The sequence below is a fragment of the Pseudopipra pipra genome, chromosome 13, assembly GCF_036250125.1.
Source record: "Pseudopipra pipra isolate bDixPip1 chromosome 13, bDixPip1.hap1, whole genome shotgun sequence".
Lineage (NCBI taxonomy): Eukaryota > Metazoa > Chordata > Aves > Passeriformes > Pipridae > Pseudopipra > Pseudopipra pipra.
In genome coordinates this window covers 14,239,385-14,252,386 of record NC_087561.1, presented here as the reverse complement: position 1 = coordinate 14,252,386, position 13,002 = coordinate 14,239,385, and the positions used below count along the sequence as shown (strand labels likewise).

The 13,002-nt window shown below is 35.5% G+C and overlaps 1 protein-coding gene across 4 annotated transcripts in view; it reads left to right on the top strand.

Moving 5' to 3' along the window:
- The window catches only part of PCDH11X (protocadherin 11 X-linked), a 455,646-nt gene extending 443,346 nt beyond the window's left edge, over positions 1–12,300 (top strand). For 3 of the 4 annotated variants that reach the window (XM_064670115.1, XM_064670112.1, XM_064670114.1), the window contains one exon: positions 7,598–12,300. In XM_064670115.1, the coding sequence (XP_064526185.1) occupies positions 7,598–7,989 (392 nt within the window). In that variant the 3' untranslated portion in view covers positions 7,990–12,300. The remainder of the gene's footprint in view (positions 1–7,597) is intronic. The other variant, XM_064670116.1, reaches the window with a different exon arrangement.
- The last annotated feature ends 702 nt before the right edge of the window (positions 12,301–13,002 follow it).

The following is a 13,002-nucleotide window of genomic DNA, read 5'->3' as shown; positions in this document are numbered from 1 at the left end:
ATGTTTCCTCTGAAAAGTGAGAGCCGAAGTCCTTTTTCACTCAGCATATTTTTGCAGAATGTTGAGTTTGTTACAGGAACTTTACATCAATAGCAGAGCTTAATATATATAATCTAAAATGCATAGTCTTTTCAGGTATGGGGGGAAAAAATGCTAATTTCACTCTTTACTATGTTTCCAGGTCGAAGGTTATTGCTGGAGGATAAACCATTTCTCACTATGTAGTTTCACCTTGTTTAATTGATTTGAATTTGAATTTATATTCCATGTTAAATAATGAACCATGTATTAATAATTAAGAAGGTTCGGTACAAATGTGAAGCAGTTAATTAAATATTAAATAAAGCACATTGTATTACCCAGTATTGTAATCAATATACTAGATTTTAGGCTATTCATTTTAGATGGTCATTATACTTTACAAGTTATGGTTAAAATTCTCATTGATAACTCAATATACACTTTATAGGCTAAGAAACATGTGTCCTTTGCAAATGACCATTTTTTGCTATAAATAGCAACAAAACCTGGACATCAAAGATGAATTTAATTGGACTGTTAAAGAATTAAGGGTCAGTGCCATGTACTCTACAACATTGTCACACGCAAGTTCATTAAGCTGAAAAACAAGAGGGTTTGGGGGCTTGGTTTGGGGGTTTTGGGGTGTGAAATGTCTTTCTGTGGAAAACAGCAATTACTGAAGTTGAACTTTTTACAGGAGCATTGCCTTTACACGATTTCTTGGTTATGATTAATACAAGACTGAAGTTTGAGTCAGAATAGCAATAAGAGATGACTTAATGAAAGATTAATGTGCTTTATTTGTATGGCTGTTATTTGTGAAGGACAGTTTCACTTCACTCCACAAGTGTAGTTAATGATACAGGAATTACAATATGCTGCCTCTTTCACCCTGATATTTTCTCCATTTCCTGCCTCCTCCCTCACCAACTTTTCCTGGCCATCTTTGATAGAGTTTGCTTGACTAATTGCAGCCAGCTGCAAAATACTCACACCTCATTCTATTTGGATTTTATAATAATCAGCCTAACTCATGGCAGTTTTGGGGATTAAATTCAAATTAAAATCATGGCTCTTGGGATATAAACTGTGTTCACTGGAATGGAAGCAGAGATGATTTTACAATCTGGCAAGCCTAGGTAGCACATGAAAATGTGTGATTTCCTACATTCCTGTGGATTCCTCAGTTAGAACATCTGGAGGATCAATCTTCTCTGAGTAGGATTTCTCACAAGCAGGGCAAGCTCTGTGCACCCAGCTGAAAACTAACAAAAGTGGTGTGTCCTACTTGCTCTTTGAATAAAAAGGTTCCGAGGCTAGAACTTAAGTAACTCTTTTAGGTTTTTAATTTATTGAGACATATACGGGAAATAAAATATTCATACGAAACTTCTCCCAAAGGCATTTTATTATTAAACCAAAAAGCTAGAGTATATTATAGCAGCACTCATTTAGGTTTCTACATTCAAGCTTCTTCCTCCTGACCTTATTAAAGTAACCCAGTTTACACTAACAGCCGTTCTCCCCTCCCTTTTTTATTGTTAATGTCATTTCTGTTCTCCTCATATAGCAGAGACCTCTAAATGATGTTACCCAAGTGGCCACTTTTGGTCACCAGGGTAATTCTGGGCGATAATTTCCCCATATTATGCTTGAATTCCTGCTTAGATTTAGTACCACTTTTAGTAAATACACATGGGCAAAAAATGGGGGGGGACATGACCCACTCCTTAGGAAGTATTGGCTGAGATGAGTAGCTTGGGGTTGTCATCTTCATCACTCTGGTGGGTTCCTGCTGAGCAGAGAGCACTGAGAGTGCAGTGGGAGCTGTTTAATCCGGAATGCTCCGTAAATGAGAGGCACTTCTGGATGCTGACAGAATAGTGTTGGCACTGCAAGCCATGTATTCATATATGTGCTGTGTTGTGAAAATATGAAAAATAGCTCAGCAATGGCATAATTGTGGGCAATTTGCTTAATTGCTTGCTAATTGTTGCTTGCTTTATTATGAAACAAGAGTGCTCTAAATGTAACACTGGATGGTTTGCATCCAAAATGTGTCAAACTCAAAACCAGCTTTTCATTAAGACTTCAGCTACATGGCTTTAAAATTCAAGCACTCTATATTCTGTGTTTTAAGGCTTTTTCTTTTTTTTTTTTTTTTTAATTGGTTTTGAAATTTTCTTTGCACAATTTATAAGGCCCTAAACCTGCATTGGTACAGTGCAGTCTGGTGGTTTTTGAACTTCTAATGAATCTGAGTACTTTGCTAATGAATACATTTACAAATGTCTTTTGATCATTACTACATGTATGGATAAAGGTGGAAATGTTTTAAGACTTCTCCAGGAGCTCATGTTCTTGATTGCCCAACTCTTAGAGGTGCACATCTCCTTTCAACATGTGCTTTAGGGCTTTAGGGGACATGTACAATTCTGAAAGTTTGGCCTAAACTTTTGAAAAAAACTGTTCTCTTCTGTTTCAACCAAGATATCCTGATTCTAGCAGGAGGTTAGACCAGACATCTTCAAAAGTCCCTTCCAGTCCAAGTCTCTTTGTGAGATGTCATGATGCAAGTGATGGCTTTTATGGCAGACTGAGAAAAGAGCCAGCCCTGTTGATATTGTCTTAGTAGTTTGTCTCTCTTTTGAGGATGAAGGGGAGGACATAGCAGTAGAAAAGAAAGTGTGTTGTAAATCAGATACAAAGAGGATAACCAACATTTTTATTTACTATCTCTAAAATCCCACACAGACTTTATAACCATAGGAAGTCTCTAATGAAAAAAAAATAGAAATAAAAAAAAAAAGGTTTGACCGAAGGATAGTTTTCTGACGAGGCTGAAATTCAGCTTTTTCTTGAGGGGAAGTAAATATTCTTACTTGAAAACTGCTTTGACCTATAAATGATAAGACTGTGGAACAATGAAGAAAGCCTTTTAACTATTGTGCTTTTAGTTATATTTGACAGTTCTGATCTAAACATTTCAGAAGAGCTGACAGACACTTTCTTAAAAAATGTTCTTAGTTCTGCTGCAGAAAATTTAAAAAAATAGTTTCATTCCTAAAACAACCTGGAATTCAAACCAAAGTGTTAAACTCACATGTGCATGAGTGTGATCTGTTATGTGAATTAAAAATTCTCTTTCATAGTACTTGTATGTCATGTTTGAAGAGTCTCCACATAGTATAAAAAAAAAATATAAAACTGAGGGTTTATAACTGAATGAAATAAGAAATTAAGTAGATGGTTAAGAGTTCAGTGGAATGTACTGTTTATAATACATGGGGAATATGTACACTTCTATTTCCTAGGCACTGAATTTCAGTAGCAAAAACCATCATTTCTTCTGAAAATATTCAGACAGCAGAAACTTTCTTATCCTTGATTGGTAGAGGCAGATGCCACAGATGTTTCCTACCCCTGATTACTTATCAAACTATGCAAAATAATCACCTAAATTATTACATTTAAATGAGAGACAAAGGCTCAGAAAATTTTGTTGTCATCCACATTTACAGTGACTTGCAAAGATACAAAATAGAAGGAAGCTTAAAGAGTAGCAGCTAGGAAATGCCATGGTCAATTTGCACTGACTCTGGTAAATGACCACCTGAGCTCTGAACCTCACACTCCCCCAGCTTTGTGGCTGGAATTCCTCCTCACAGGGTCCTCTGGGATGCTCAGCTGAGCCAGGCAGAGAATCCTTTGTTTACGGCAAGTGGTGGAGGGGAAGGCAGACAGGGTGGTGAGGACACCTCAGTGCTGGGTACAGGGGCTTCTTTGTGTGTAAAGTCTGTAACAGAATATTTGAAAATCAGCTGTGTTGTATTGTAAATCTGCACCATCTGTATGATACATTGCTGACAAAAAGCTCTCTTCTCTGATTAAATAGGGAATTGTTAAAAGTGTGGTTTTAATAAGTGAAACATTGTTTAGTGCAACGCCAGTGCCAAGTAACTATTTAGGAGGATTTCAGATGCTGAAGAAGCAGGAGAATGATATGTTAGGAGACCAGAGAATGAATTAGACTGACAGAAAGAAGGTGTATTTCATGGCCTGGAAGAGCAGGCAAAAAAAGATAATGCTTGTTGAATATTCATGCAGAAAATTTCCTACATTTTGTTCTGGGTTGAATTATTCTCCAAGAGTGATTTTGACTTCATTGTGCTAAAAAATAGTTTCTTGTATTGCTGATTTTATATTTTTTTACTTTATACCAAATGAAAACTGTATTGCATCTGTTGTCCTTGCTAATATTATTTACTGCAGCTAATCAATGTATGAGATTTTTTTTTAAGTTTCCTTTAAATGCATTTACTGGTGGTTTTGCTTCCCTTGTGTTTCCTACAGCACACTCAGTCTCCTAAAGACTGCCTTAGGGTTTCACTAATGCTATTAGAAACAGGTGATTTGGATTAAAAACAGCACAAAATCTGTGTTATTAATAATTTTAAAAAATGTACACCTTTTAAATTTAGTCTAGAAGTTAAGGTTATCCTTGCTTTGGGGGGAGGTGTTGTTTGTTTGTTTGACTTTGATAATGAATGCAGTATATTATAAAACAAAACTTGGTTGTTACTAGTGAAAAAAGAATTCAGTCAAAAATCATACAGAAAAGTACTTGTATTTGCTAAATAGTTTTTATTTCCTGTTCTACAGCACTGCAGAAGTGCTCGATAGGAAAAGGTCTTTTCAAATTTAAAGAAAACTTTATATTTTGCATATTATTAAGCATATACTCTGACAACCAACAATACCTGCACCAAATACCAAAGCTGAAAGAAAGACTATAACTGCTACAAAAGATGTATCTGCTAAACAGTCCTGCATTGGCAGACTTTTGCATAACAAAACCCCAACTTAACACCAAAATAACTTGTATTCATAACTTATGATTATTCCCAGGATTGTTCTAAAGTTTTGGAGTTTGGGTTCTTGTTTGGGTTTTTTTGTGGTGGTGGTGGTGGGTTTAGTGGTTTTTGGTGGTTTTTATTAATTAAACTAAAACCCAGAGTAAAATATCTCTTCTTTAACAGAATAAGCAGAACTGTAATTCTGACAATACTCTTACTCTTAGCATGGAGTGTCCCAAGTTTACAGGTAATCTGGCAACACATGGCCCAAAATTACCATCCCTACTGATCTGTTGAAACGGTGTAGAGAATGTTTTAGAAGTGACCTTTTAGTTCTGCAGTTGCCTTGTCTAAAGTGTAAATGTTACATTTTTATTGTCGAATGTTTCTTTTGATGTTTTAGCTTTGTTTACTCTCTTACTGAAGTTTGAGAGAGATGGTAAAATATAAGTATTGTAGTAGTTGCTGTGTAGAACTAGAAATGCATAAGTATTATTTCCAAATAAATAATTGTGTGTTTTATACAGTTAAATTGAATTAATAGCATTTTAAGAGCCACTAGAAAGCCTCAAGATAAAAAGAAACACTGAGGTATTTGGTATCAAATTTGGTATTTTTTTAATAAATGCAAAAAAATAATTTTCACTATAAACTGGGGGTAACTCAACACTCCATCAAGGTTGTACCTGATTTCAGTGAATTGTCTTGATCAGAATAGAAGCAAACCTGGATAATTAAAGAGCTTAAAAGACTTGTATATAGTCAGATTTATGTCTCTAACAGCAGATAGTAGGACATGGAAAGATTAGACTAATCCACCAGTAGCAACTTTTTTTATTTTCCTGTAGGAACTGTTGCCTCCACTGAATTATTTCCATATTTATGTCTCCTACTGCCCATCATAACTGGATTAGTATTTCAGCATCAAGGTGCCAAAGCTTTGTCAGGATTACACTGAAAAGTACTCAGGCAAAATGACTGAAGACATGTTGAAATGCCAGTAATATGCCAAAATAACATTTCTAAACAATCACTTCTCTGACTGACACATACTCAAGGAGAAATAATCAAGAATAGAGCATTCATGATAAAACAAGTAACCAGTTGTCTACTTAAACATGGTAGATTTCAAAAAGATGCATCCTATGTTTTGGACAGCAACATTATATATTTCAATGCCTTGAGGAAAAACTTAATTCATTTGCATTGAAATGTAACATGGAAAGTAGTGTTTGTGCTCTGTAGCTTTACACAGATTTCCACATGCAAAGGATTTATTAAAACAGAAATGCAGCATCTGTTTAAACATAAAGCTCAGAGGGTGGGAGGCTTCTATTCAGCACTCTTCTTGCTCTAAGTAATTTTAGTGGCATACCTTCTCCAGTGCCTATGAGCCAGAATCCAATTTTAAATGTTATCTTCATTAAGACAGATATTAAAAACATGTATACATCTTTCATTGGAAAGTTTTGTGAAGATGGCACAGTGAGATATCTAATCAGATATTCTTCTGTGCTTCTGATGTATTTAACCAAGTACACACCAAGAGAATATAAAATTAACACGTGTAATATGAAAATTATTTCAAGGAATCATGTGTGGAAACTTAATTCTATTAGTTTTAATTTACACAATATGATAAAGCCACAGTTTAGATGGAACTGATCAGGAGTGTTTATGTGTTGCAAATTAACACCTTTCAGATTTTTGTTTACTTTGCCTTTGAACAAATTATAATTTCTATAATCCTTTTTCAAGGGCACAAACCTTGCATTTACTGAAGAAATCTGGTTCGATTACTAGTAAACTACAGAGGTTACATCTTCTTTTGCTATTACCCTTTGATTTTTCAAGGTTTTCAGCATTGAATACATGGAGAAATCAATTCTCTTTAAAATAGTTGTTACACTCTTTCATTCTTAAAGTTCTTGAATGCATCTTTGAAGCCAAAGTAGAGTCTTTGGCTAGTGTCCATATTAGCTTTGTTTTGTCTTAAGCAAAGCCAAGCAATTAAAAAAAACTAGTTTTAAGAAAACATATTTAAAAAATTGTAATTTTAAAAACTATACTTTCTTGAAGTAGCTCTATGCAAATATCTAGAAGAATGGCATTAGCTTATTAGAAAGCATTTAACTTTATTATGGAAATTAAAATTTCAAAAAGTGAAAGGATCATTGTGACTAAGTGACAGGACAAGAGGAAACGGCCTCGAGTTGTGCCAGGGGAGACTTAGGTTGGATATTAGGAAAAATTTCTTCTCTGAAATGGTCATCAAGCTTTGGAATGGGCTGCTTAGGGAAGGGGTGGAATCACTGTCCCTGGAAGAGTTCAGAAGGCATGTGAATGTGGCACCTGGGGAAAGGGTTTATTGGTGTCCCTGGTAGGGCCGGGGTAACAGTTGAACTTGATGATCTTAGAGGTCTTTGCCAGCCTCTCTGATTCTGCGAAATAGGCTGTATAAGGGCTTTAGTTGCACAGCTGTAATAATGGTATCAGCTGCTCATTAAACAGTAGGTGTTTTCTGGTGATGTCCAGTGAGAACACTGTGGTCCAAAAACTTGCAAACATCTAAACCTTTGCTTCAGGTGTGCACCTGGAGGTAATTCCTTCCCAAACCGTGGCCATTATTGTAGAACAGGGATTGCTTTGTTGACCTTGATTCCCTTTGTGCATCCATCCTTGTATCCCTGATAATGCCTTGTCTTTTTCCCTCCTCCCAGCTATAGAAGTGAATCTCCAGAAAGCTCTGGCTGAAGCCTCTGAAAACTGCACACAGGAGTGTCTGATCCTCGGCCATTCCGACAACTGCTGGATGCCTCCGGCTTTGACGCAGTACCAGCAGCCCAACACCCCTTTGCCATCGTTTGGCTTCCAGCAAGGCTGGGGCCGGGGAGCCAGGCCTGAGGGACGGCACACTCTGGGCAGGCCCCTTCCAAAGGATGACAGTGACAAAGGCCAGGGGGGGCCCAGGCCCCAGTTCTACAACACCTGCGAAAGACATTGCGCCAGCGAAGATCCCGTCAAAGTCATCCCTCTGGCAAACTTCGCCGCGTCCCACCAGGCTCCGGGCTCTGGGAGCGGCACCGCGTTCGTACACGAGCACCAGCTATAAAGGCATATCTGACAAATCCCTAATTTCAGGCTTTAAGTGACTGTGTGTAGTCACAGCCTAACGCTCTTCTTCGGGAGCCTACACACTTGTTAGGCTTGTGAATATTTGTGTATATAGGATCCTAAATTTGAAACTGATAATCTAAATCCTTAGGACTTAGTTAAAAGGTGTTTACCATAGTTCTTGGTAATATCCACAAAATGGGGAAGAGAACCCACAACCCAGAAACAAGTGAAAGAGAAACAAAATCCTGTTCATTTTCCTACATGGGCCACAAATATCTGCCAGCAGTTCTTCCTCCCTTTGAAAGCAATTTTTTAGTACAGTTTGGGGAATATTACAGTCTAAAAATAGCTTACTCAAATTTTTCTTTGTTGTTATGATTTATAGCATATTCATAGATTTCATCTTCCGTTTGCTTAGCATTAGTGATCAAGTGAGCAATTTCTCATTTGATTACTTGACATAATAGAATTAATAAATCCTAAAATCTAATTCTTAAGAAGGATTGTAGATCTTACCATTTATCCTTTATATAATTAAGAAGGAAAATGTACTTAAAGAAAAGACAACTGATTTTTATTTTATTTTTTATTGGCTCGATATACATGTATTTATTCTTTGAAAGAATGTTATAGATGAAATAGAAAGTTCTTAACTGGCTTTTCTGTGTGAAATAAGCAACATGACAGTGATAGGACATACCAGAACAAAACTGGAAAAAAATTATAAGTAACTTTGAATTTCCAAATATTTGTACAATAATTCAAGGAACAATATTATACATGCTATGTTTTCAAGCCATAAGTTTATTTCTCTTTTTTTTCTTTAATTGGTTTTTTTTTCATCTTGCAGAGCTTGCTTTGGCTACTGTTCCTGTTAGTTGAAAATTACATGGGCACTGCTGAAAACAGTAGGAAAGTGGGGTAGTTTTTTTGGCTGATGTGCTGTCGTGACTGCAAGATACCAGTGTTTAAAAAAGTGTTATAGTGATATGTATGTTTTTTTTTTTTTACAGCTATATTCACCTATTGTAAGTATTCAGTAAAAGTTTAACTATAATATTAGTTACTTCACCAAAAACCTATTAGATTAAGAAGTACTTGTCATTGTGGATTAGTTATTAGAGAATGACTGATAGTGCTCAGCAAAGAAAGAAGAATCTAGGTAATGAAAGCTGGATAAATATAAACACACCCCAATCATATTATTTGATAAAGTCTCAAGGTGATTCTCTTTATAGATGAGTGATTTTTTTCGGTGTTCTCCGTACTGGAAAATATATTCTATTGGTAAATTCCACAGTGGATGAAAAAGAGATTCCTTTCTTAGATGAAAAAAATATATTTTTCCTCTAGCATTTCCTTCTAATATTTCTTTGCTGTTTAGTCATTTCATAATTTACAGTATGTACATACCAAGGAATTTTTCCTTTAAGAAAATGCATAATTTCTTAATTTTATTGCTACATTAAGTGAGACAATCGAAGTTGTATGGTGGGGAAAAAAAGACAGTGTGTGAATATTTCCTATGGACAGAATTCTATGTAGGCTTCATAATGTAACTTAAATCTGTAATTTATAAACAAAACTGTGTGTAAAAATGCTGTAATATTAGCTGCTTGTAAAATTTACAGAAGTTCAAGTTGTTGAGGGTTTCCAATGAATGCTAAAAGAGCTTCTCTTATGTGCCCAGCAGGTATAAGTAGCTTTATATATTGCTGTCCCCACTGTAAATCTATTCAAATCACATTTAGAATTTATGTGCAAAATAATAATAATTAAAAAAAGCTTCACTTTTAACCTATTGATAGGGTTTAATTAATGGACATCAGATTATCTAATGATATATGTCTTTTGCTTTCCTTTTTTTTAATGTAGTTTTCAATAATGTTTAGAAAAGATGTGGCACACTGGCTTCCAGTTGCATGTAAGTCCTGGAAAAAAATAACAATCCTTTGGGTACTGACACACAACAGCTGACACATCTCATTTCCAATTCCAGGACAATTAAAAATTTGACAAATTAATTCATACCTAATATATACAAAGCCCTTTGTTGTTTGCTTTGGACACATCAGAATGAGAAAATTCAGCAGTTCTTTTCAGAGACATGCAAAAAAAAAAAGCTTATCTTTAGTTTACACAGATTTACCAAACATACTAATTGTGCAAATTTAGAATAATGCTGACAGGTAATGCTTCCTACTGTACACAGAGGTCTTCAGTTTTTATTACAGAAGGCTGCCATACAGAATTGGCAGCTCCACTGGAAAACTCTCCTTTTTTTTTGCCTGCAACAGTTCTTTTTTGGATGAAAAATGAAACTGAAATTTTCTGGCAAAGAATTAATTTCTACAATTTTAGGATTTTCATAGGAAATGGTGAAGGAACCTGAATTAGTGTTTTTTTTCATTGTAGGGAAAAAAAACAAACAACAAACTTCATTTAATTTAAGTGTGTTTAGGGGTTATTTTGTTTTTTTCCCTAAGATACAGAAGCAATTAACCAAGCCCATTCTCTTGAAAACAAACAAACAAAACCCCAACAAAATACCCAAACCAAAAGACAAAAAAATATTGCTTAAACAAAAGGCATTGTAAAGATTAATCAGATTGTATGAAGCATTAAATGCTATATCCATGAAAATGTGTTCTGATATTCTAAAATTCAGTCAACAAGGTACAGAACAATTAATTGTAAATACACATTGTTTCAGAAGATAAAATGTTCCCTCATTTTTATATATTACATATCTAATATATAAAACTACACATTTGAGGCAACATTTTTCGGAGTAGCATGTCAGTATCCAGAGGAATAATGTTACTAGAGACTTGTTACACATCTTGCCATATATATAAATAATTTATCTAGTACATAGACTGTATATTTTTGTGTAATTTTTTTTTAGTCATTTAACTTATTTTATCTTACTTGTGTGAATTTGTGGAGAAAACAATCCTATATACAATATACAGTAAAATGGTAGTTACATGATTAGATTTGTTTCATACAGTGTAACAATAAAGGAAAACCTTTGCCTTCAAAGTGATGTGTCAAACAGTCTAGTCTAGATAATTTCCCCTCTCCAAACTCAATACTTGTTGCACTTCCAAGTATTGCATCAAGGTTATGGGTAGTAATGGCAGAAAGGAAGGTTCTATTTCCATATTGTAAAGCATTCAGTTCTTTAAAAAAAAAAAACAACAAACCTCTAAAAGAAAGAACCGAGTCAAACTGTTTGAAGTAAAATATGCTGTTTTTTTGTTTTCCTAAACTGTGCTGTATTCTGAAGTGTAACTTAATTCTAAAGAAAGAATAATTAGGCATGTCTGCTCAGCCAGACAGAGACTACTGAGCACCTGCTCTCTCTGGGCTTCGAGCTGGCCGGATGCAGGTCATTTAGCTAATTATCATGGCAATGAGCCCATGCTAATAGGGCCTGAGGGCTTATGAATGTTAGCACAAAGGCTGGCCTGATCTAACATTAGTTATGTGGTCCCAAGCCCAGCCAGGTCTTTTTGCTCGGCTTAGGACCAGAGTAGAGCAGCCTCTTTGCACCTCTGACCACAGTGGGGGTAGATCTGTTGGGTGGTTTTGTAACAGAAAGGAAGGTTTGCTCCACTGTGTTCTGAGCAAGCTGTAATCCCGTGTGGAACCCCATGAGCCCCCAGCTACCACCCTCACCTGCTTCCAGCACGGGCGAGCCAAAGACAGAGACCTAAACAATTTCTATCAGGAATGGTCGATTAGCTCAAGGTTGTTTGAGTCTTATAAAGTCTGAGGCTTTAAAGTTTGAAAACTTACACTTGACTTTATTTGGTTTCTCGTGTTTTCCTTTTGCAGGTTTAATACCAATCCTTAATCAATGATAAGCAATTAAACGATCATACTGCAGTTTACTACCCTTATTTAACTGGATAAATAAAAAGGAAGGAATTGGTTTGTGCTGACACAAAGTAAAGCTGAAGGCAAAGATTTTATTTGGTATACATAGGAAAATTGTGTATAACTTATGTTATCCCTAGTGAAGAAAGAGATTGATGATTTCTTGTAAATATTTGAGTTTGTATTTCTGGGAAATCTCCCTGCTCTATGGCATACTACAGGATCTGAGAGTGAGCAGTGTATGTCTGTGTATTGAAACAGCCCTAACCACACTCTACAAATCATGCAGCTGGACACCATATACTACAGTCCAGAAGCATTTGAAGTCCAGTAAATTTGCAGTAGTTCTATTTCAGGTTTCTGTACAGCATGTTGTCCTGTTAATTACAATGCTTATTAATAAACCAGATCCACAAAAGCAGTTTTCCCCTTTTCGCTGTTTTCTTTGTGTTTCGTTATAAAGGTTTAAAAAGTATTCCTCCAGCTATGCTTCTCTCTGATTTTCAGCTTTCTAAATCTCCCTTCATTGTGACATCCCAAACTGTCAGAAAATGCACACAATGTGTACAACAATCAAGCGTTATGTTATCAGAAATATCTTCCATTTCTGTGTCACTTCTTTTTGTACCAAGCTCCCTCCTTGTACTTTGCCTCTGATAGACTTGCTTATAGAAAATCATTATGAGCTGGAGGCAGGAGTGTTTATGGGGTTTGTTTTGTTAGAAAATAAGCTATTTCTAATTGAGAGAACATGGTTAATGAGTTGTTGTTGAGCTAAAGGGATTATCTTCTCACCATGAATGTGATATAAAGAAATAACCATCAAACGAGGAACTAATGAAATAACATTTTATGCATTTTTCTATCTTGTTTTAGTCCATATTTAAAAAGCAACTCTTGTTGGCCTGACACTGAGGTGGTAATATCTTATTCCTTGATGCAGTTATGGCTTTGCAAGTGTAGCTTTCTTGTCTGCAGGACCCTTTCAAGCAGGAAAATAATATTTATTTTGACAACAAAACTATGCACAAGTATATTCCTTTACTGACAATAAGTGCTGACACATCAGTTGTTATGCTAAATAATGTATTCAGCCTACAAATTAAGAAAATTGATGAAAACT